At 40.3% G+C, this 25662-nt stretch overlaps 2 protein-coding genes across 2 annotated transcripts in view; one reads left to right on the forward strand and one right to left on the reverse strand.

Annotated features, from left to right (window-relative positions):
* Positions 1-25662, forward strand: part of col9a2 (procollagen, type IX, alpha 2) — a 129624-nt gene that overhangs the window by 71796 nt on the left and 32166 nt on the right. The window contains exons 20-21 of the mRNA XM_025065342.1: positions 21012-21243; positions 21342-21415. The gene's annotated coding sequence lies outside the window, so the exon portion shown is untranslated. The remainder of the gene's footprint in view (positions 1-21011; positions 21244-21341; positions 21416-25662) is intronic.
* angpt2b (angiopoietin 2b) lies at positions 13-25278 on the reverse strand. Its single transcript, XM_025065400.1, has 9 exons — positions 24960-25278; positions 21039-21194; positions 20347-20468; positions 18372-18604; positions 17739-17863; positions 15864-15965; positions 14879-15045; positions 11410-11540; positions 13-11194 (listed from the first exon to the last, which is right to left on the reverse strand). Exons 1-9 carry the CDS (start codon positions 25275-25277, stop codon positions 11034-11036), a joined length of 1515 nt encoding a protein of 504 aa, XP_024921168.1. The 5' UTR covers position 25278; the 3' UTR covers positions 13-11033.

The following is a 25662-nucleotide window of genomic DNA, read 5'->3' on the forward strand; positions in this document are numbered from 1 at the left end:
AACAAACCTAAAAGCTGGTCGGCTTCTTAAAACAAAATGAATCTAACAATCTTTGTAATGGCATCAGAAGAGTCAGGTGGAATGCAGTAATGTATACTATTACAGTGCTAGTACTACTACGCTGCTGTCTGGAAAAGATTTAAAGAAAATATGTTTAAAAAGAGTTCAGTTCCTTTTTCTGTTTAATATGACCACTGCTGCAGTCTTAGCAAGACTACATAAAAGGCTGTGGTTGGTTGATATATGAATTAAAAATTAAAACAAATAATAAAAAAAGATAATCATTATAATGTCTTTTAATAGTCTATCTACTTTGAAATATCAAAGTTCGTATTCATACCGAATGCCAATATTGATATGTTATCTTTCAAAAACACGTGTGGATCCAGGGACCTGATACTTCATAACAGAATTTCTCCACCACCAGCTGTGCACCTGTCAGACTGTGTTTCTTGTTTTCCTGCTGCAGTTCAGTGTCTCATTGCCTTCAGGTGAAGTTTATTTAAGTAGGTCAACTGTGTGAGCTGCTAAGTTTGGAGGTACTATAGCATCAGTAACAAAGACAGGAGCAGGGCTAACTGAAATATTTTGTTCTGTTACGACAGGGGTCTCAAACTGACATTTGAGGAGGGCCACTCTCACTTCATAGGTGGGCCACATCAGTGTTCAATACAAAATAAAGCTGTGATAGTTTTAGATATAATACTCTTTAATACTGTAGTGCAAACACCTACTGTATTTGTCCATTCTTAGATCAAACTAAGGCCTTTTAATAATTAAAAGATGTAAAACTAGAAAATAGGGGCAAACTATTATTGACATCTATCGTAACAGGCCAGATGTGAAAACTGCGTGGACCCGTTTTGGTCAGAGTCCATTCTGTTATGACATGAGTATTTTAATAACACCTGAAGATGTCCTTTAATGCTGAATACTCTAATATTACTCTTAGTTTGATTTGATATATCTTGATATGATATGATCTTTAGACTTTGATATTGTTATTATCAACTTTATTTGCATAGGTTTATAATTTTTCCTCTTTGTGTCCGTTTGAAGACTTTAAGGGAAATACAGGAAGATTTGCTTCAGTTTAGATTGAGAAAAAAAAAATGCCTCCACGCATTTGACTGTCCTTTTTCCCACATTTGGCAGGTATAAAATAATTACTAAACAAATATCGGTTTGGAACTTAGTTTTGGATACTACGCAAATGAAAATACTCTTGTATTTGTTTGTAAAAAAACAAACAAAAAGAAAACTCAAGGGCAACCTTAACTGCAATGCTAAGTTTAACACATTTTTTTTTTTTTTTTTAGTTTGTCTCAGCAACATGAATCTCTTTGTGGACAATCATAAAAAAACATTCCTGTTAAAGAACATCCCTCACCTTTAAAGGGACTCTCAACACCCTCCTCATTTTTGACACCACCTTCCAGTCTGTTTGATCTCAGCAAAGGAGAAAAAACACAGTCAAATGCAGTAGGAAAAAAAGACTAATTTGTGTGTGTGTGTGTGAAAAAGAGAGGTACAAAGACAATCATTAGATGTGTGTTGACCCACTTTTCTACAATCTTAAAGTTCTTCTTCCTTCCCCTGCTCTATCTCCTCTAACTCTGCCCTGGCATCCTGAGGAGGCAGCAGTGTCTATGGCAACCGTGCTGTGGTGAGAGAAGACGGGGAGGCTTCTTATTCTCACTCATTTTATTTATTTTGACATTCTCTCTGTCATTTTTTTTTCTTTTTGTTCGGGTATTCAAGCTCAAGGCTCTTTCCCCGGCATGCATTTCAGTGCTGACTTTTTAATTATACAGGTTTTCGATTTACTCTAAAAGTGCCTGCATAATGCCAGACCTACGGTGGCAGCAAGGTTCCTGTTTAGCCTAGTTTGCATCGAATTACCTTCCAAGTCTATTTTAATGTATAAATTATAAAATGGAAATGTAACATCCATAACTATGATAACTGCACATACAGTAAGAGGCGATGCACTGCAGTACTTACTGTTAGAGAGGACCTAACAACGGTCAATGTGAAGGGAACTGGAGGAGTAAAAAATGTTGTTCTCAACATCTTCTTGTTGCTTGATATGTGGACTGTTTTGACATTGACGGTACTTTAAGGCTTACTCCTGATACCTAGATAATGCCTCCCAAAGCCTTTAGTCTATGTGAGTGTGTGTGCGCGTGTGTGTGAGCGTACCTACCATTTCCCTGGCACAGTCCCATCACCCCTGCCCAGCAGTTTGAAGCTGAGCACTACTGGCAAAGACGGAAGGGCTTTTGGGACCTGCAGCCGTATGAATTTTTCATTTACTTTCCTCCGCCAACTCTCACTTACCTACTGCCTATCTCTGTCTTTGTCTCACTCGTTTTCTCCCTCCCCCTTCCTCCCCCCATTGCTTGTCTTCCTTCTCTCTCGCTGACAACTATTGTCTTTTGCTCAGTCTGCCATAGCACCTGGTGCATTTACAACAGGGAGGGGAAAACAGAAAAAAAACACACACACCTATATAAACCACACACACATAATATCCCATACGCCACACACACAGTATGCACGGTTCAGTCTTGCTCTAACACAGCATGTCACCTGCAGATATAGAAAGAATCTTCAAGGTAGTAGCACTCGCAGTTTTACTTTTCCCTTCCTTTTCGGGGTCCCTGAGGCTGAGTAGGTGGAGAGAGGGCAGAGACACATGAAGCAAACTTTTCTGTTTAGGAGGAAAACAACACACAGCAAGAGCGCACACTCATACAACAAAAGATTGTTTTTGCATGCGTGTACACAGTACTGCCACTATAAATGGGTTTTGTTTTTGTTTTTTTGTTTTTTTAAGTACATACTTCATTCGCAGCCCAGAAAATAGACCGTAAAACACTTTTTAGATTGTATCTGTCCAGGTATTTCAGATCTAAGTCAATAGCATGTTACTGCAGCCTGGTCATACATTATACAGCGGCTGAGTTGTGTGGAGTTAAGCAGTGATTTTGTCCCCCTCCCTTCATGCCATGAGGTGGTGAGAAAAAGGAAATCGGTCGCTTCGTTGCTCCTCATACTCTCGGAACAGTCAGAAGATTCTCTTGATCAATTATTGATCAAAGCCATTACAAACCTCTGCAAAGTGTCACAAGTCTGCAGAGTAATTTATAGTGTCGTGGTGTATGGCAGTGTGTTTGTGTGTACGGTGTAGATACTAGATGGCATGGACTACGGTGCATACAGATAAGGAGAGAGCAGGAGGCAGGAGGTGGGGGTACGAAATACTTCTGATTATGTGGATTAGTAACAGTGGTTATTACCGTTCATTATTAGTATTACTGAAGTATGGCATCTTTAACTTTGTTTATGGCATCTTCAACTTTTCGAGAATATCTGCAGCGTCATCGTTATTAAAATGAAAATCCACTTTGGAAATTAAATTGCTCTGCTTTGACATTGGAAAGTGAGTTCAGCGCCTACAAAAACACAATGGCGTCTCTGTAAACTGTAAAAGGCGACAAGCGATAACACCGTCAGGTGACATTTTTTGGCAAGGGTCCACTGACAGTTTGTGCCTGACTGCGTGGCCCTATATAGTTTTCACTTAAGATATATTACATTCAAATGAGTTTTACTTGTAGGGCCAAATCGGGGTATGTTCCTATAGCCTAGTAAATCACAATAGGTGCCGTCATGCTGTCTTAGGATTTGTTCTATTATTAACCGACTCTGGAGCGGCTCCAGGAGTTCATAAATCATGCTTAGTCTTGTGTTTCCACTGCTCGGCTCATGTAAAGAACTCGCCTGTATGCTTGAAGAAAAGCAGTTCTCGTTATGAAAATGCAAAACATCACAAGGCAGCAGACTATCAAAATCCTATGGTTGGATATTATTATAGCTTTTTTTTTTCAAATGAATCGGTTGCCCAGAGCTCTTTGTAGCATCAGCTTATGTTTTGTGAATTGCTATAAAAAAATACTACTTCTATTCCTTAGCACCTGCTAACAAAGGCCATTTTTTTTTAATTGAGTCGTTTTGTTGTAAGTTACCATTCTAAGTAAGGTGACTGTTCACCATGTGTATATTATAGAATGGCTGTGCACAGTAAGTAGACATATGGGTGTTACACTGTGTCTGCTTCCCTCCCTGCAGACAGGATGTGCTGTTCAAGCTCTATTGTAAAGAATAGAGAAGCAGGCAAAGGTGAGGACCACAGGCAGTCTTCTTGGTCCACTAAGACTAATTGCAGGTCCAGCAGTGCTCCACCAAACTACTCCAATCTACTATCCAAAAACAAGTTCTGGCCACAGACTTTTCTCATAGGAAATTGCTACCAAAAACCATATCTCTGAGAAAGCATGTTCTTAATGCAGAAAAATAGCACTCCAGGTACACTGGAGTGAGGAAAGAATGAAATATTTAGCTTTGGCAGAGGGCAGTATCTTCCCAGAAGGCCTAGGGACTGGTGTGATAATGACTGTTTACAGGCAGAGGTGAGGCATCATGGTAGTTATTTACAAGTTTGAGGCTGAAGATAGTAATTAAAGTAGTTGATAAGGCTTAGAAAATAAACAGATTTTTACCCAGCAATTTTCTCAGAGAGGCGTCTGAAAAAAACTGGAAGAATTGTCTGAATATGCCTAGGATTACATAGAGAGACGGCATTGTTTGAGTCAGCCTGCATTCACAGAAGATTAGTTTTTGGTTTTACTGGATTTCCCCGGCGCATAATGAATATTTGAAACTTCTTAGAGTTGATATATGTTCATCGTCATGAGGGCTTTGGAAGAAAGTTTCTTGACAAAAATAATTTGTACCTGTTACCGTTCATCGCTCCATCCCGTGAAGACGTAAACAGCTCAATATATCAGGTTCTTAAAGTGAAAATGTTGTAAAAGCAAAGAAATTGGTCTGATGCTGATATCATCAGAGCAGCTGGGCCTTGGTGGCATTAAATTATTATTAGCTTGGATAGGCAGCACAATGATGAGTGGCAGTTGTAAACTCAGAACCCGAAATCAGTAAACACTTTTGCCAAACACTATTATAGTCAGTTCATCAGTCATTACAAGAGTTTGACAACGTGAGGAGTGTCAAGCACCAGTAATGATTATTGGGAAAAAAAATGGGAAAAAAGTGGTGATGAATTTAAAAATAAAATAAATGTATGACAGAGTTCTTTGAACACTGTGATAGTCTATGTATGTCCACGTTATCCACATATGCCTCTAAGTATTGCTAAGCTATTAGCCATCATTGGTTTTGCTCATATATTTAATTTATAATATATATAATGTGTAAACAATGGTGAAGTTTAAAGGTAAAGGTAAAAGTTGTCCCAAAGGAAATTCACCTGCCTTCGATACAATGCATTTATTTTTTTTCAAAATGGGTGCACTAGAATACCAGAAAACTGCCACTTTAAACTTTGGCCAGACCAATAAGGAGGGGCTTGGATTGTTTGATTGCATTCACATCTGTCTACAGATGGCTGTTGTGGACTCTGAGTACTGAAGGCCAACGTTGAGCCAATTACAGCGGTAATTGCAGAGCTCATGGCATTTGGCCGTGCAAAATGAGAAACCTGTTCAGTGGCTGGCTGGGTACTGAACAGAAGGAGCCGTGTAATCCTGCGAATCGCGACAGAGCATCTCTGCATCGAATGGGCTGTTGTATGCAAAAAAAAAAGAAAAGAAAATAAATTGGACACGTTATTGGTTTGCGCTTTTTTATATCTTTTTCACCGTGACACGGTGTCAACTCTGTAAACAAACCACATGACCTGGTCAAATATTATCTGACTGGGAGAGCACACAAATAGACAGGAGTATGAAAGAGATTCAAATTCATCTGCTGCAGAAGCAGCAAATACAGACACATTTAATATGGGAAGGATTATGCCCTGATGCAAAATGCAGATTTTATTGCTGTATGTTGCTCTGTGCCCGTGTATCACGTTATTTTCCATAGAAATGTTGTTTGTCTCATAAAACAGATTTGTATCGTACTCGGACAAGAATTAGAGAAAAAAACTGCCTCGTGTTCTATTTCAAAATGTTTTCGAAAATTATTTCGAATGTGTAATAATAATGTGTTTATTTGAGCAAGAAGTTGCCAATAACACCCATCAAATGATTTACAGAACAACAATATGTATTTAATTAACTTCTTAGTTATTTTGTGTCAGAGGTCACAGGGTAATCTTTTTATCACTGAATTTTGTGTAATTCATTTCTTCTGCTAGACTATATCCAATTTTCCACATTTTGTTTCACAATTTCCACTTTTTAAAAAAAGCATAACATTTTCAGACAATAATACAAACACTAGTCACAAACACTTCCCTCTGACTTCACAATGATTAAGCAGGTGAAGTCTGATTCATTCATAACCGCACTGCCAAAATATGAGATCACTTAGACATTGCCGGTGTTGTCAACATAAATTCTCAATGTTTTCAAAAATCCTGACTCGTCATTGCACCTTTCACCATTGTTATTCAGTTCAGGAACAAACAGTGCCTGCGCAGGCAGCCATTTTTCAACACTGACCTAAAGCAACCCCCAGTGCCCATCATCATTACAATGAAGAAACACATCAGCCTGTACGACAGAATAGCACGGTGTTGTGTTTTTAATGGTCCTCGGACGACGGTGGAGCTTTCGCACAGTCGGGCTTCACAGACATTGTTCGGTTTCGGTTATTTCCTGTGATTCGTTGACAGAAAGAGGAATGTTTCCCGCGCTGGGTTTTGCCGTGAAAGAAGCTCAAATGTCTCGAAACACCGATTCAACTAGTCGGGTTTCCTGCAGGGTCTGTGGATCACGCTGACTTGCGAGCATCTCACAGTTTCTGCAGATGTTCCATTGTATCACATGATGTATTTGTTGTGCCAAAAGCCTTCACCGGGAACATAGGTGTTAGAAACGAACGCATGGATTTGGCAGCAGGTAGCAAACTCTGGTTTAACCACAGACCTGTTGTTTACCAGCCTAGTGTCAAGCTTAAATGAAAGCAACCAAAACTGAATATGTGCAACTTGCACTTGTCACCAGACATCTGCACGTTTCGGCTCTATTAAATTTGTGGCCCGTCATGCAGCATGAAAACAACTTGTCACTCTCTGCTGACCTCCTTTGTTTAAAGCCCACTGCTGGTATCTGCAGAAGTGTCACCGCTGTCAGGATTTCTTTTTTTTTTTTCGTCCTCAGTTACCATTCTAATGTCTCCGCACCCAGTTGTGACGACTGGTTGTCACTTTTTGAAAGCGACATGTCTTCAATGATAATACAATATTCAAGCGGACTCTCTTTTCATCGATTTTTTTAATCATCTTATACGCAGTGTTGTGTGTTGTAAATTTAGGTATTCTGGGATAATATTGAGTATGTAGCAGTACTCATTTATGAAGCACCTCATTAAAGGCGTGTGTTGGCCCCTCCACACCTCTTCCCTAGCACGCAGGGCAGTAAATTGTTGCTGATGAGCTGGTGTGTCTCATCAGTTTTGCTTCAAGAAATAATAATAATAATAAAACAGCTAAGGTGACAAAAGCTGACAAAACCTGCTGAAAAAAAAAGTGCGTTAAAAGTAGGGTTCAATACAATAGTGTCCTCCAGTGCTCGGCTATGCTAACTGTACCTCATGATCTTGTTTCTTCTCCTGGAGTGTAAAGGCAGCCTTGCTAATCCTATGTATCCTATACTTCCTCTGACATCCCAGAATGCCTCAGAGGGTACATTTTTATTGATATTTTTCTTTAAAAAGTTCCTGACTACTTCACCTTTCAAAGCTAACAGACAACTGCACTTTACTCGTAGTCAATGATAAAGCAAGAAAATATCTTCCTCCTTCCTTCTTGTCTTTAACTGACCAATTGCTGGCCAGTGCTATGACAGAGGGTGTAAATAAACACCTACAGTACATTTACCACCCAGGTCTGCAGTGGAGGAGAAGACCAGCCTTTTACCAAGAGTGAAAAGTGAATGTCAGTGGAGACATTTGTGCCTCCACTGCCCCCAAGTGGCTCACACAGGCATCTTCGCCTTCTGCTTGAAGTCCTCAACTTTTTCCAACAACTGTAGAGCTCGCCTTTTCTCTCTCTGTCTGCAAGAGTAACTCCAGCCAAAGGAGTTGTAGATGCATCTCATCCTGGCAGTCTGACATATGGACGGTGTTGCCTTTTTTTCGATGACCACTGTTCGACGGGCATCATGCTGACACAGTAAACCACAAGCGCAAGGTCACCTGTTACAAATCACTCACCGGGCTCTGCCTCTTCTTCCACTCCTGCCAAAACACCACACCTGGTCCTTGCCCTGGCTGGCCACTGTAGCCCACCTCATGAATCAAAGGAAGGGAGGCAGGGGCAGGAAGAGTGGAGGAATTATGAGCCCTTGGCTCCGCTCTCCTGATTTTCCATTCTCTCTCTATCCCTCTCTGTCTTCTGCACCTTTTACATTTTTCTCTCTCTCTCTTCTGCATCTATCTGTCTGACTGAGGAGGACCATAAATCTTCTGGTGTGTGAGGTTATCTGTCTGCCTAACTGTCCCCTGCCACACCTACCCTGCTACACGTTTCAATTTTTCTCTGTCTTTCAGTGTTGTTGATTTTTCCAAAGGTGATATTGATGAATGCCCCTTCATAAATAAATGCCAAAAAAAACTCTAACTAAAATTTACTAATGAAAATTAAGCTCCTGTTCTATATTTTTCTCCCTAATTTAAACACTTCAGAAAGTGATAATACATTTCATTCAGCTTTGGTTAAAAATGTGATAAACATCAATGTACAAGGAAAAGGAAATTCAAATTGTTAAGATCAAAGTCATATCTGTCTTTTCAACATGACTTTAAATCATCAATCTTTGCTGGAAGGATGAAAAGGACATCAAACAAAGAGTCCTCTGCCTTTACCTACCTCTGTAAACATGGTTTAGAAGGATATAATTACTGCTTCATAAGGCTTAAAATGTGGTGGAACCACCTTCAAGAACAAGTCATACTCCAGCTTGATGGACTATTAATTGGCCAATGCATTTCACTGTTCATTAGATTGACACAGCTGATAAATTCAGCACCATAAACGTGTGTCTCCAGAGACGAATGAGATAATTATCTTTACAAAATGTCACTGTAAGTATATTATTAAGCATATTGCTCTTGGGTCTGTGTGCCTGGGTGGACATCAGCTGTAGGCCCACACTGTATACTCATGAAGTAAATCACACATCAAGTATAAAGACATGTGGCAGCCTCTTCCTCTCTCTCTCTCTCTCTCTCTCTCTCTCTCTCTCTCTTTCTCTCTCTTTCTGTCTTTTTCCCTCTCTCCACCTCCGTCCTCTCTTCCTGCTGTGCCTACAAGTAAGCCATCTAATAAACCGGGACAAGCAGGGATGCGGTGTGGCCCAGACTGCGGCCTGCTTCACTGGACCTCAACACAACCATTTCATCTGTTAAGCCAGCAGGCCAAATCAAGTGGTCTTTATTAAAGTCGCTTTGATGGATTCTCCCACTGCCTCCCTCTACGTGATCTACAACCTGTCCAACCCTTGGAGGTCGTAATAAACTTGTCTAGCAATGGGGTCACTGCATGCATGCAGCGCGGGTGTGTGTGAGTGTGTGTTGGTACATGCGTTTCTGTCCGTGCACACAGTTCAGCCCCGATGTCAGGAGCAGTGCATCACGTAGTTACAGCTTCTTATGCTTCAGATTATATCAGCAGTTGCCTCTCAGCTCCTGATGTGATTGCATCATATATTTATAAACACATTTGAGACAGACGGTTACAGTAGCAGCGTTGTTATCCATTTGAGTAGTTTTTACTGTCGCGTGGAGCCCCCGGGCCTCCCGCATGTGTCCTAATAGAGTGGTAAATCAGAGGATCCTGGATCCTGGTCTTTGAGAAAAAAATCAATAGGAGTTGTAGTTTAGTTTAGCGTATGTTTGCCCGTAATCAGACAAATATCTTTTATGTTTTTGCAATCACAGATTGAATTAGCGAGGCGTGTGAAAACACCAATACCGCAGTCACGGTCCATTGATCCCCGTGTCAAATTTCTGTAGTTATATTCCACTTACAGCTTTTACAAATCAAAGGGTGTATAATACAGCTACATTAAACAGAGAAAATGGATTTGTGGACATTTTCTGTCCCTCATGAAATCAATGACAACAATTAGACGATGTTGTTCAAAAAGGTTGTCCCCATTGGTGGATTCCAGTTAGCAGTCGTCACCAGTGTATCATCAGAAATGCAGGTCACCGTTGGTTGAGGTTTAAACCGATGGGGCCAGTGTTATTGGATGATTCATCTGATTAATCGAGCCATTGTACTGGAGGTCAAAGGCATTAAGTAGTTTGTGTTTTCAATAAAGTAAGAAAATAATGGCTGCAAAGTCAAACAGGAAATGGACATGTGTGTGTTAATAGGTATCATAGCCTTCATAGATTTTGGAAAAAATGTAATTTGAGCAATTAATAACATTGGTAAATTCTTTAATAGATAAGATCTGAATTAGGCCCTCAAACATTTTGGGGTGGATCAGTCTGAAATAATAGTTTTTTAAGGCTCAACTTGTAGATTTACAAAATAAAGACCTTTTTTTACTTTTGATGATTGCACAGAATGACTGATTAGTTTTCTTATGACTAAGAACAGGTTTTTTATGAACATTAATTGTAATACAATGATGAGAAAAAATCCATAAAGAAAAACAAATAAATTTAAAGATAGAAGTCTGCATGATTGACAAATGCATATTGTTTTTATCACTTTGGTTCCCTTCTCATCAGGCAAAGAAAAATTTACAAAACATTATTTGTTGATCCTAGTCCAAGAGTCATTGTTTTGTTTCTGGAACACCACACTAGGACTTTCAGCAAACTGCGTTTTGAGTCTTTGCATGTCCACAGGGAGTGGTGAACGTTCCCTCCTGGTGTCCCATCACAGGAAGCTGAAAAGCACCAACTGGGCCACAGTCCCTCCAACTTTTTTCTTAGTACTGTTCAGAATGTTCCCTGTTAGTGGTACATACTTTATAATAGAGCCATCAAAGCTTTGCTGGTCGCACCATCATGGTTGTCATAGTAGCCATCACATTTGGACCCTTCCAGTAGTACCATTTGATGCCATTGTAGCGAATCACACTGGAGGACGCCGGGTAATAAATGCCATTCAGGTTTGACGGACCACAGGCCTCAAACCACCAACCTGCAGTGTGGGAAACAGGCCAGATACTTCAAGGGCAAGTCAGAAGTAAATGTTCCTGAGCTAGTGGAGGCCATTACTGAAATCTGAAAGTGTATTTCAGCAGTTACTCAACATAGAGGAAATATGAAATGTGACCCTGGACATTTACAAGAAGATGCATAAAAATGTTTAACAAGACAACTCGGAAGGAGGGAAACAGGGAGATAAGTCAGTACCTCCTGATGCCAGCTGAGCACATTTGCAAGTGCAGTGATCGTTGTCTCTGTCCCTGGTGCTGAATTGAGTTCCCGAGTGGGTAAGGCTACTTGTTCTTCCAGCTGTGCCGCTGAAGCCTTCGGCATGAAGGCTGGTATTAGGTGGTAGAAAATGTCACAGGAAAAAAATGTTTAAATATAGTGTTAAGATCTAAGTATATTCATAACGGTAAAAAAACCTCTGTTGGTCAAAAAAACCTGATCATGTTTTTAAAATATGATCCACTGGGTCGCATCATATTTGTTGTTAAATTGTTAAAACTCAACAATAGTTTAAGTAAATGTTTCCTGCATGCATCACTCATTCAATAGTCCATGGTTTGTGTTAATCTCAAAAGCAGTTGTAAAATTGCCTTTTAAAGGCAACTGGACTGACCTCAAGTTAAAGACGTTTTGCCTCTCATCCAAGAGGCTTCATCAGTTCTAGTTTTCTGGTGGGGAGTTTCCAGAATATTTATCCACCCCAAAGGGGGGTGTGGTGTCCAGTAAATTGGTTATGGGCCCGGACAGTATCACTGTTAAATGGTTCCCCCTCCCTCTGGGTAGGGGGTCGTTGGAATTACCTGAATGGAGGTGAGAATTACGGCTGAACTTTGGATGAGAGGCAAAACATCTTCAACCTTCTTGAGGTGAGTCAAGTTGCCTACTTTAAAACTGTTTTTGAGATTATTATGCTGACCTGGATGACTGAGAATATCCACAAACGTGGTTTGTGCTGTATTTGCTTTCTTTTTAAGACCCTCAGTTAAGGATACATCTGTGCTGCTCACTGTTTCCTCCTTGAAGGGCAACTTCCTAGTTCCAAGTTCCTGGGGAGCCACCTCGCTTGTGTATTGCAAAGACAAATAGGATTGGTTGTCATTTATGATGCTTAAAAAAGTCTTGTCGTTTTGTATATTTGCCGATAAATGAAGTTGTTTCTAGTAGTCTGCCATCAAGACTACTAGAAACAACTTCATTTATGTTTTTGTGATCTGTACTGTTAGGTTTGTCTACCATACAATAGTCTGTGTGTATGGCTGAACAAATAAAATACCATTTTAATAGAAGAAAAACAACAATACACTTTTTGTTGTTCACTTTGTTTAAATAATGTTTTTCTTACCTTTGGGTGTCAGTATTTGAAAGTGCTGTAATTGAAAGGTACGACGTATAATGTCACCCTACCTGGGCTGTGAAATCAATCACATTTTTAGTCACTTTTAGGGATGTCCGATATTAACCTTTTGCAGATATTGTCCAAACGCTTAATTCCCATTTCCGATATCAACCGATAAATAGATTTATGCAGCCTTTTAGATTAAAGGCAGAGGACACCGTTCATTGTGTGCAGTGGTACTGTGTCACAATAACAATACAGTGCACAATACATATAAAAGTTTCACTGTTTCACTTAAAGCTATTTTTAGGTCACATCATTGCACATCATACCCTATAACAATTCTTACCGATATTACATTATTAAGCTAATATCGGTCAGCCAATATTATCAGACATCCCTAATTAATTCCTTAAATAATTGTTATATTAGAAGCTTAATAACTCTGGCAATTAGTCATGATTAATCGAGATTAATCCACAGCTAGCCCGTTAATAAGGCCAAAAAAAAAAAAAAAAAAAATCCAGAAATACAAAGTATCTTATGAACCAGTGTCAAACTATAATATAATAATGGTGCAATACATAAAACAGAGCAGCCCAGGGTCTGAGTCATCGTCCATGAGTGGGCGTTTCTACGTCTGTCCATCTGGCTGCGTGTCGGTTTTGGTGTGAGGAGCACAAACGAGAAGGTCAGCCCTCGCTGTCTAGCCTTACTCCTCTGCCCCGCTGTTCTGTCTAGTTAGAAACGTGTTCCCAGAGTTATGTCTCCATCTCCTCACCTCTAGTTGTACTGTCTGTAGAGACTACCTACAATCCTGTCAGATTTGAAGTTGGCAGTGGAGAGCATTGATGGTGGAAATCATAGAAATAATAGAGGAAACCAATAAGTATAAAATATTCTAATGTGCAGGACGGCCTCAAAGCATGTGAAACGGCCGAGACAGACCACAGACCAGCACCGAGTCATTATTAAGGTGACTGTCTCGAAACTGGCATTTCTGCATTTCGTGTTAAATATACACCAATACATAAAATGAATACTCACTTCCTTGTAGGTCTTGCTGTAAGAACAGATATTCTTGGCTGACGGTGGGGAACAGAAATCTGTCATTGTGATGATTAATGTCTGACTGATATTAATGAGCTGTAGGTGAAGACCCCTGTACTGCCCGGGGGAGCAACGCGCAGCTAAAGACAAGAATTGCGTCGGCTGACTGGACATATTTGTGGCCAAGGTTTGTAATATATAATATAAATATATGTTAGCGGAGTCTGAACATCTTGTAACAGTTAAACAGTACGTGTTTTTGGAGGTAGCAGTTTGAGGCATATACTGTATATTCAGGTGATACATTGTGATACCTTCAGTATCAACAAACTAAATATAGAAAATGAGAGAAATGGAATTCATGTGATTATGATTTGTCACCTATCAGAGCATCAGGCTTCGAGGTAGGACCGTGTGAATCGGTCCAAAATTCCAACTGGACTATTGTGCTCTATTCTTTATTTTGTCGGTTTGGGCTTCAGCACACCCACACATAATCTTCTTAGGGGAGCGCAGAGTCACTGGTGCTTTGTTTTGGTTGTCAGTTCCTGGCAGGAGCAGGTAATGCTGAGAGTTCCTGTTATACTTCAGTAGATGCTCCTGCCCCCCCGGGGGGAGTTATTCAGGGGCATTGGTAGCCGGGGTGATGGGAGAAAAATGCAGGCAGACTAAAGTGGCTGTGTTCCCTCCACTCAGCTCATCATTTTGAATGACAATATTAAAGATGTTCCAAATGGTTCTGTCAGCTGAATGCTCCAGGACATAAAAGCTTAGAAATTAAGAAAAACAAAAACAAAAAGAAATACAAACTGCTTCTAATCTGTTGAGCTGTTAAGAGCCGTAAACCCTGATGGAAGACGCCCACCGGAGAGACATTTAGCAAACGGCTCGGAATACAAAACCTGATCTGAATCGAGCACATCGGTTATCGTCATTTATTTGTGTTCAATACTGAAAAAAATAAGAATTGTGGGGGAAAAAAAAATAGAAAAATTACAGCTAATGATGTGACGTTTCAATTTGTGAATTTCATGCAGACCAAATACAGAAGTTACCCTTGTCCCAGCTCACAACTTGGATGGAGAAGGTTTGTAGTACCGTATATCTACAGTAGAGGAAGTACGTGTGAAGACTACGAGGTAGTATGTATTTTCAAGAACACACCAGGCTCCAGTATTAGTACATGTTATCAGATATGAAAAGGTGGTAGGGAGCCAACTGTAATGCAGTCCTCTGCTGCGAAGATGAAGTTGATTAATTGAAGTTGTTTTGTATTCTTACCTGTAATTGCGGTCTTCTCCGTCAATGTAAAAGCGCTCATAATGTGAGAAGGCTTCGTTCCCATCTCTGTCTTTGAGTTGCACGTGCAGACTGTAATCCTGCGAACTAGTCAGTTGGTGAATGATATCATTTCCCAGCCAGTGTTCCCCAGACAGCTCTCCAAAGCCCTGGATTAGACATAAATACAGAGAAACAATAGAACAGGAAAATGTTCCATCAAGACAAATGGTTTGACCAGAGCCTTGCCAAGTGTTTTTGAGCTGCTAGAATCAGACTTTTAATTTGGAAATCTAAAGGCCCTACACCACATATTTGGCACAGTTTTAAGGCTAATATTGTTGGTACTGCAGCCATTATTAGAAATAATAAAAACGTATTTGAGTAGGATTCTTCAGTGTGCTAATAAACAGGTTTTTATCTTAGCTCAATGTCCAATTTTTGAGTGATTTTGATGACATCTACTCTAAACAGCAAGCCGGGCCGTGTTTTTTCTCTTGTAATGTTCATGTTAGAAAAATGGTAATATCCATTGACACCAGGTAATATCAGACCTGAAAAATAAACTTTTTTTTTTCATTTTTATTTCCGTAGAAACATTAAAATGTCAATTTCTGAATTTTTCCAATTTGCAATTTAAGATTAGAAAATAAGTTTTCCTCATTTGCCTGGTGGTAGCTGCTTATCAGTTGTTCTTTGTTGTCACTCTGGTACAGGACACCCTTATTGTGATTGTGTATGTGTTTGCTCGGGCACTTGATTGTGTCTATTGCATGTGCAGATACTCTGCAGGAAGAGGGAGAGTCGATGGAATATCATTAGGGCTGACAGAAAACACGTAAGCAGCCAAATACAACAAGTACAGGTCCTGGACTCTCAGACTGGTTGCCTCCCGTGCTCCTGAATGTAAAGCTGCACAGAGACCATTACCGAAACCTCTCTGTCCAAGCCAAGTATAAACCGAAGTCGTACTGCCATAAAAACCCACCACTTTATAATCGCTCCAGCTGCGATGAAAGTTGACCGATCCATTAGTCCGATGCTGCAGCACGGTCCACCCACCACCTCTGGTCGTCATATCGCAGAAGACCTGGAATGAAGGGAACAATGTCAAAATAGGAACAGGCAAGGTTTTCCTTTTTCCGATTCACAACAGTTGTTTTCGTCACTCATTAAATAGCATGCAGAAGTTAAAGAGCTTCTATTTTTTGGTAATTTTTTAACCCATCTGAAGATTGATTTTTAGTTTTTGCAGTTTGTTGCATTAGAATTATTTCACCAGATACTGTGATTAAATATATATTATTTAAATATTTTTTAAAAATAAAATAAAATAAGACCTACAAACATAAGGACATTTTACACAGTGTAATTGTAACTTCTGTTATTTATCGTAGTAAGATCTGACACAATAGTTGTCGTATTTGGTTGGAAGGAATATGTAGACTGAATAGTTCCTTTTGAATATTGAATGTTTTGCCACACGTTTTTCTTACAAATCTTACTTCATTGTCTTTATAATACACATTATATTTGACATCCCTTCATACCCTTCAGTGTCAGGAAAATGTTTGACTCTACATATCTGTTCTTCAGTTTGGATAAACATTGATGAAGTTGAACTGTCGTGTTTGTCTGAATGCATGATTTTAGTCACTGAAACGAACCGCTGCTGTCTCAGGAGCTGTGCAGTGTAGATACAAGTACACAGCAAGAATCCCCAGGGATTTCTCTGTTTTTCAACGTTTCCACTGACAAATATTTTTGCAATGATTCAAAAATAAATATTTCTCGCCCCCTTTTTTTTTTACAACGTAAAGGCAGAATCGAGATGAACAAGCACTCAGGCATTTAACCGCAAGACTAGTGTAGAATTTATCATACTCTACTTTGTTTATCATACTCGTAGGCATTTATTTGTCCTCTTGCCTCTGTGGTATTTGTTGGTGACAGACAGAAAAATGAAATACTCCTAAATGTTGTGTTCAACTAAACAGGCCCTGATTTCAGTAGACAATCATTATATTTTGGTACATATACTTTTTGTTGTATTGCTCTTTAGTCGTGCATCGGGACATGTGCGATAGCTTGAAAAAAGTTGTAAAGTTTCAAAGGACATCAAATTTGTAATGCAGACACCTGAGGCAGTATAATCTTCAAGAATTATTATTTTACTTTCACGGAGGCTTTCTGTAAATTGAATTGTTAGTTCTAAAAAGCCTCTAATGGTTTCATTATATGATCCCTGAGCACATGAAGTCCTCGAGCGAATGCATAATAGGATATACAAAATGGAATAAGATTTCATCATCGTTATAATTTGCAGCCGCGGTGATTTGATTAATAGTTTGGATGGATTAAAAAATGTGTACGCCTCTCATTGTCATTCCAGCACAGTGATCCCGGTCCAGACTTTTCTAATAAGCCAATTTCACGCTGAGAGCCATCTTGTCAGCCACAGTGGAATTGTATGACACAGTTTGAAAGGAGTTGTTTTGTAGTGAGAGTTGTTTTTGCACCATTAGAAAACACGTTTACAAGTATAGTCAGGAGGGGATTGTGTCGACCTGCAAACTAGATAAAAAGTAATGCAACTGTCATTTTTCTTCTTCCTGAAATTCCACCAAAGACAAACACAGCCCTGTTGTAGATGCCACGGGTGACCTCGCTACTTCAGGACAGCTTTGAATTCAGCAGCGCATTATCGCTTGCCACAAAGCCTTCAGGGCACAGCGGCCTCTGCTGACTTTAGTTTCAGCTTTGCGTAACCAAACATTACATTTGTCTGCTTTACTTAGTAAAAAGCAGAAAAAATACAACACTTCAGAGCAATCGTATAAATATATATATAATGCTTTATTACCTTGACAGTCTGTGTAGAGTTGGGGAGGCATATGTTGTATATTCCATCCTCTGTGACTCCAGATTGAAGTATATCTGCACAGTTACTGAAACAGGTTTGTTGCACTTTCGGAACATTGGAGATTTCTGCAAGAAGAAATAAATACAAGTTGTGCATATAATTATATTTAAATTATTATTTTTTAATTATTTTTCATAATTTAAATATATATATATAAATTAAGTAAGCTGAAAACAATGGTCTAAACAATCAAAGATAGCAGATAATTCAGTGTACCAGCAGTGGTCTACAACCATAGTTTGAAAACAATTGAAAAGAGCTTTTCAGTACTAATGATGCTGCAGGCTACTATTGAGAGCTTCAATAATCAATATTAAAAAATACATACATGTTATGGCCATGGAGTCATTTACTACTACTACTACTACTACTACTACTACTAATAATAATAATAATAATAATAATAACGATAATAACAATAATAAAGATAGTAAATTGGATTATATAATATTTTACATAGAATAGTTGGATTTTGTATTGATTTTTTATTTATTATTTATTGTGTTAAAAACTAGTTTCACACTGGACTATTTTGACAGTAGGGTTAACTTTTAGCCATCCACACTCTCTCACCATTGCAGTGGCCAACCATGGCCAGCAGTTGCTGAACGGTGTCTGAGAGCACGGCCTGCTGTCTCTGAAGCAAAGTGCTGTTGAGCGTTGAGCTGCCCATTTCACCCTGGAGCTGACTAACCAGTTGAATCTGCCTCTCAAGAAGCTCTTGAAGCTGCTGCTTTTCACTCCGCAGGCCCTGCAGTTCCCTCCCGTAACGGGCCTCCAGTGCCGAGAGCCTCTGCTCCAGAAAACTGTCGAACAGCAGAAATGTGTTTACATAGGCTTTCTCACTTCTTAACAAGGCACGGGAGAAAAAGTAATAATCGCAAGACTAATATTACATTAAGTTCTAAGATGCACATTTGGTTGCACCGAGGCCGATGAAGGAGACAGAGGCGGGCGCGGGCGGAAAATCCATTCTCTCAGCAGTTAGCTTTCACAGCGGAGGCTGCACAAACTTGCATATTTACACGGGGATGACTAATGGACTGCAGCGTGACAGTCTCATTGGGCCAACATCTTATTAACACCTGTATTGCAGCAGCACTCACAGATGGGCCTGCATGCTAAGCTGCTTGATCACAGCAACAAGGCAACAATCTCATTTTGTGTGTGTGTGTGTGTATGCGTATGCCACACCCCGACCTCTAAATGAATATAATAAATCCCTGCTGGCTGATCTTTATGGCTTTGACTAATGACTCTGCATCACTTATTTATTAAAACAATACAGGAACCCAGATTGAACAACCTTTTTTTAAGGCTTACACACAACCAGCTGCTTCACCTGACTCCCTCAGTCTTTCTCTGTGTGGCAAAAACGTAGCTTTACTAATCTGAGCCTTTTCTACAATGTAATCTTTGCTGTAGTCTTTGCTGAGTTGAAATTAAAGCTACACAGATTAACCAGCCGAACATGCCCAGAGGAGGCGTACCAACGGGTTCATTCTGTTTCTTACAGACGTACTGTAGCGTTACTGCAGCTGTGTTAGGTGGCTCCGTTAGCGACCTGCTGCGGGCTAACCCTGAAGCAGCAATTACATTTACAACTGTCATTCTTATGGAAACAAAGACTTTTTTTTTTCCAATTTTAGCTTGACTGAAGTTTTAAAAAGTCTTACCCTTGAGGCTTCAGTATCACCCCCCCCTCTACAGCTTCGGGTTGTTGTCTTATATTGTACAGATGCTTGACCCCTCCAGTTTCATGTATTATTTTAACAGCGTTTACCCCAGTGAAGATGTATTCATGTCAAACACGTTTTTTTACCAACTTAAAGGAGGGGAGTCAAAGGTCAAACCAGGCCTGATCTGTAACAGGTGTTGAGGCTGGGGTGTATTGTTCTCCCTGTAGATGGATGGAGTGAACCCATTCCCTTCACACTATCAACCGATCTGTCCGTGACCTCATGGCCCTGTTTTGACCTCGTGTTCCTAGAGAGGGAAGTGGGAAACCCCTCCTAGTGTGTGCTGGAAGCCACACACACACACAGTCACACAATGTGCATTATAATGTTGTTATGTGCTGCTTACATCACACGTCATTCAACATGCTGTTATCTTTGTATCAAAAGTGCTGGTGTGTATGCATGAACAGAAGCAGTTTATCAACACTTTGAATGTCTATTATGATTTTGCTTTTGTGAAGAAAACCCAACTGTTTTCACCCAAAATCAGTCTTTTGTGCACAGGAAGAGATGTGTTTTATGTTTCCCACAGCAGCCACGCAAGAAAGGGAAAAAGAGTTGTGAGGCAGACAAAGAAAACAGCACCACCTACGCCCACTAACATAAAGTACAACCTGTGCAGAAACACAATTGGCACAGAATTCTATGACGCAAATGGTGACTAGCAGAAATGAAACGGCACAAGTTGACGACATCAAATAAAGGAAGAGAGAACAAAGATAAAATTGATTCAAATTATTCTCAGACTAGTTCCAGACACTCTTGCCAATTGTCAAAGTCTGAAACGTATTAGAAACATATTCACCCACCTGTTTTGGTCACTGAGGCGTGAGATTTCCTGAGACTGCAGCATAATGTGTTTCTCCAGTTGATTTGTGAATAGTGAGTACTCGAGCAGCTGGATCTCCAGACGACTCGTCTGGTTCAACACCTACAGATTGATTGAAAAACAAAAAAGGAAGATGAAACAGTGACATTAGCCGATTGCGTATCGGGATTGCCATTTCCTGCAGTATATTAGAAATTAGCAACATTTTGGGGTTTTAGACTGAATAAATCCGTTCAAGGTTAGGTTTAAGAGCATCTATCTATTTACCTTCCTTCCTTCCTCCCTCCCTTCCTTCCTACCTTCCTTCTTTTCTTCTTTCCTTCCTTCCTTCCTTCCTTCCTTCCTTCTTTTCTTCTTTCCTTCCTTCCTTCCTTCCTTCCTTCCTTCTTTTCTTCTTTCCTTCCTTCCTTCCTTCCTTCCTTCCTTCCTTCCTTCTTTTCTTCTTTCCTTCCTTCCTTTCTTTCTACCTTCCTACCTTCCTACCTTCCTTCCTTCCTACCTACCTTCCTTCCTTCCTTCCTAACATCCACATGCCATGCCAGCTGACACAGTATGTGTATATACTATATATATATATATATATATTTCACAAGAGATATATAACATTTTCAAGTGACACTTTTTGTTTATTGTGGTTTGTTTCAGTCGCTGGCAGAGTCTTGACGGACTCACCTGGGTCTCCACATCTGTAAGTTTGCGAGTCTGCTCTGCGGAGTGACTGAGGAGGTTGGTTCCCATCTCGAGCATGGCAGCTGTCTGGGTGTGCACCGCGGTCCTCTTTATTTCCTCCATCCCAGAGCGCACGTTTTCATGAATAAAGTTCTCCAGCTGTCAAGAGAGCAAACAGATCCTCGGAATATGTTTCCCAATGTCAAATGTAGGTCATGGAAATATTAAGGCTGAGAGGATTTACTGTATTGATGTAAACAGCAATATAAGGCCAATATGGTTTTTTTTTTTTATTTATTTTTTTAGGCTGACACCAAGACCTTCTCAGGGTCTATGACAAGTGGACACCTCTAACACATCCATCCCATGATCTTTAACAGGTGAGAAAACAAACTCGTTTTACAATGGTAAAATAACAGTCTTTTTTATTCCTTCCTGCCTTTCTACCTACATTCCTTTTTTCCTTCCTTCCTTCCCTCTGTCCTTCCTACCTCCCTCCCTCCCTTCCTTTTTTCCTTCCTTCCTTCCTTCCTTCCTTTCTTCCTTCTTTCCTTCCTTCCTTCCTACCTTCCTTCTTTCCTTCTTTCCTTCCTTCCTTTTTTCCTTCCTTCCTTCCTTCTACCTTCCTTCCTACCTTCCTTCCTTCCTCCCTTCCTTTCTTTCTTTCTTCCTTCCTCCCTCCCTTCTTTTCTTTCTTTCTTTCTTCCTTCCTACCTTCTTTCCTTCCTACCTTCCTTCCTTCCTTCCTTGCTTACTCCCTCCCTTCCTTTCTTCCTTCCTTCCTTTTTTATGGTGTAGGAGGCAGATCTGATGTGAGTCAGGTGTCATGATATTAATGTGCTGGACTTCATGGTTGATGTGTGCTGATGTGGTTAATCACAAGACCAGAGACAGGAAAAAAAAAAACAGCCACAACGGCAAAAAGTAGAAAAAAAATGGCAGGACATCTATCTTGTTCCAATAAACAGTTTTTCTTATTGTGGTTTGAGCAAATAGCATGGGAGAGACAAACGAAAGCTTTTTCCTGCAGTGAACGATTGAATATTGTTTGATGTTTATCGGTCAGTGGCCTGTGCTTTGCTGTAAGTAAAATATCGACCCAGGGAACATCAATATTTATAATGCTCTGGCGGAGAATAGAGCACATGTGGATGGAAAATGAACTCTGGGCAGATAATGCATTGCTTTTTTTTTTTAGATTAGTTTTATTCCGATGCATGTTGAGCATTCACGGCTGTATCAGGAAGTAATTGTTTGGCTGCGTGTAGGATTTCTGTCTTTATTTTGACTGCCTCCGTCTTTTACACTCTGCATCTTCCTCTCCTTGTAAACCTTTTGTTCGTACATCCTCTGTGAGAACGATTAATACCGCATGAAGAAAAAAAAAAAAACCCTTTAATGAGCGTTATGAAAAGATTACCAAAATGACTGAAGCCAATTCTTTAGAATAAGCCAGGCATCGTTACATCATAATCTGCCTTGTGTATTGAAGCCACGGTCACGTGAGTGTGTTCAAAGCATTTCCCATTACAGCCTTCTGTAATGTAGCTCAGTAGAAAGGTTTTCGCTTCACTCTCATCTCTCACTGTCTGCTGCATTAACTGGAGCTGTCATAGTCTGCAAAGACTGCGCTGCCGGATTAATCACATCTGGGATGGAGTGGGATTCTATTTTATTCCCTCTCCAAGACAAAGGAAAGACAGATGATTGCCGACAAATATGGTTGTATCGCTATACTGCCACTGTTTTGCCCAGAGACAGATTTGTTTACAGCCGCTGTTATTGATGACGCTCAGAATCGATTAGTGTCCTGTTCTGGCAAATGATAATGAGGGACTTATTAGGCTGTATGTCTTGATGAGAACTTTATCAAAACGCAACAAAGGAGGAATAAATAATGTGCAGGCTGCCTAACAGCATCGAGCCACTGAAACTTAAATAGATCAATTTCAAAAGCCATTTATTCTGGGCAAACCCCAGATTCCACATTCATTCAGTCAGATGTAAACTGTATAACACTCTGTCCTGGGGAATGTGGACAGCAGCAGGTTCTGCTGTTTGGCTAAAGATGACAGGTGAAAGCATAATTACACTAGTACAATGGTTCCCAAAGTTTTTGGTTTGTGGCCATTTTTTTTTGTCTACAATAGTTAAATAACAGTGTGGCCTTTAGAGAAAAAAAGAGCAAAATAAATATTAAATATTTTTGCCTACGCATCCAACCTATAAGGAGTGTATGAGCTAACTATAATAGCTAATAATAATAGCCACCCAGCATTGGGACATGATTTTTACAACAGCCCAGTTTGGTTCTTTATGAAAGGGTTCCTTAGACTGCTATACATATATCATTGTTCTTACTTTGTAGCTTATTAAATTTACATTGTTTGTTTAATATATATGAATTATTCTTACTGACGCTTGCAAATTATTTAGGTAAATAGCTAATATGAAGATGATTCTTGTCCCTTGCAGAATTGTTTTTTTTTTCTTCCCATCTTCAGGTAACTAGCCACCTTAATCCCTTCAAAAGGGTTTGTATTCTCGCAATCTGTGTTCTGTGCCTCATAAAAGTTCTAGCACCAGCATGTTTACATTCATCTGCCGAGCCCTGGAGGCAGCAACAAGAAACTTGATGGGTGGGAGTTATAATAAGTGGCGACTGAAAATAAAAGCCAGACTTTGTTCTGTGAAGCAGCCTTTAAGTTAACAGAATGGTTAGTTTGGCCCTGTTGCGTTCGTCCAAAAAAAAAGAGTGTGTTTTTTGTGTGTGTGTGTGTGTCATGACATGGAGAAGAAAACGCTCTTTAATAGCTGTGGTTTCCCAAAAGACTTGAGATTGCCGTAATGAGCGAGAGTGAGTGTGGGGTGCTGAAAAGCTTTACCATTCAGGGTCAAAGGTCAACGAGTGTGACGCTGGTGTGGAAATCCTAGCTGTGGGCTAAATCTTTACATGACTTTTTTTCCTACTGTGTGGTAATGGTTCCTTCACAGTTGAAACAATGGCACACAGTTTTTTTTAGCCCCACATTCATCTGCAACACGCTCACAGCACTGCCTTCTGGGATGCCTCCCACAGCAGCCAGGTCTTCAGCTCACAAGCTGAGCATCAGACCAAGTGTGCACAGAGGAATTGAGTGTGTGTTTTCATACGTGCGTTTCCCACTGTGTGCAAAGGGAGCGTGAACAAGACCGATGGAGAGAGAGATCTGATAGCGGATGAGTCGAGGTGCGAGGTGAAAAACAGTTGTTGTCCCGAGAGATGTGGTGTGGAGTCCAGATGTGTCCAAGAGTAGAAGAAGAGAAGTGAAGAAAGAGGGAAACACAGGACGTACACATTTCTTATCAAATGGCCAGTGTAAACATTCTTCTGTGAGACATGCAGAGAAGAATAGAGGGACGGGCGGAGGTGTCAGACAATAGTCCAGCACTGATTGTGTGCCCCAATGACCTTAGAAATGAAAACACTATTGTGCAGCCACTTCGCATCATTTCATTTGACTCAGTTGTAATTTGAGCTGAATGAAAGCGCAAAGATCGGCTGCACAGAAAATAAAAAAAAGACCTGCGTTAACGTGTCACTCGCAGATAAACACTTGTTTGTTTTTATAGCAATAAGACGTGCATTGTTTGAAAGGTTCAGTCCATAGTCTGTGGACTGAACCGGGAGTCAAAGGTATTGTTTGTCACAGGTCTGTTGTTGTTCATGTCAAAGGTTTTGTTTATTTTTACTTTTCAGCTGCAGTGCTAACTGCGGCGTTCGGTGTAAATGGAGGTAAATACTTTGTCGTGAGGCGACTGTGCATGCAGAAGCATCAAGGGAAAGTGCTAAGCTTGGCAAATCTTAATAGATTTTATTTTTTTAAAGATATCAAAACTAAAGTTAAATGCTGTAGTGTTAAGGTCACAGATCAGAGCTCTTACTTTCTGCAGCCACTGGGTGTTATTCTCCATGGCACTCTCCAGACTCTCTAGTTTCCTCTCCTGCGTGGAAGGATCCATAATTCGTGCCTTGCTCTGATCAGATTTGCTCGCGTCCGACCCAGTCTCAGACGGGGAGTCTCTCTGGAGGGTGTTGCTGACTCGGAAGTCCCTTAAGGATTGGCAGTGCTCCAACTCGGGGAGGATGAACGTGTAGGTGCAGGGGCCGTGCTGCACGCGGTGCTGTTGGCACTCGGCGCAAATGGCTGCAGCCAACAGGTAGGCCAGGTAGGCTAGGATCAGGGCCAGCAGGCGGCCCATGTCAGGGGAAGAAGAAGGAGCAAAAGGAGGTCGCTCCAGGAGGCAGAGACAAGTTGGTCTGTGGCGTTGACCTTTTATCCTTTGATGTCCTCCTGTTGGCTTAGTCCAACTTAAATAAGTCCCGTCTCCGTTTTATCAGTAAATCTTTTCCTCTTCAGGTCACTTCTCTGTTTTGTTGTTCCATCCACAACTCTTAGTGGCCTCTGTTTCGGTTCCTAGATGAAGAAAAGCATCTATCATCATTGCTGCAAAAAACAGTCTGCATTAAATTTTACACTTTTAAAAAGTTGTTTTTGTACTCAACCTTCTGTTGCTGGAGTCCATGAGCAGCTCTGGAGGAGAGAGGAGAGGAGAAGAGAGGAGAGGAGGGGTGGGTTTGAAAGTG

The sequence above is a fragment of the Cynoglossus semilaevis genome, chromosome 18 (assembly GCF_000523025.1).
Source record: "Cynoglossus semilaevis isolate Cse_v1.0 chromosome 18, Cse_v1.0, whole genome shotgun sequence".
Lineage (NCBI taxonomy): Eukaryota > Metazoa > Chordata > Actinopteri > Pleuronectiformes > Cynoglossidae > Cynoglossus > Cynoglossus semilaevis.

Bases quoted from the DNA above. Each gene is read 5' to 3' on its own strand.
- angpt2b (XM_025065400.1), bottom strand. From the start codon at position 25,277: ATGGGCCGCCTGCTGGCCCTGATCCTAGCCTACCTGGCCTACCTGTTG. The intron at 21,195-24,959 runs GTAAGAGCTCTG...CTCTCTTGACAG, and splicing joins ACACCCAGTGGCTGCAGAAA to CTGGAGAACTTTATTCATGA. The intron at 15,046-15,863 runs GTGGGTTTTTAT...TGTCTAATCCAG, and splicing joins GCTGGAGCGATTATAAAGTG to GGCTTTGGAGAGCTGTCTGG.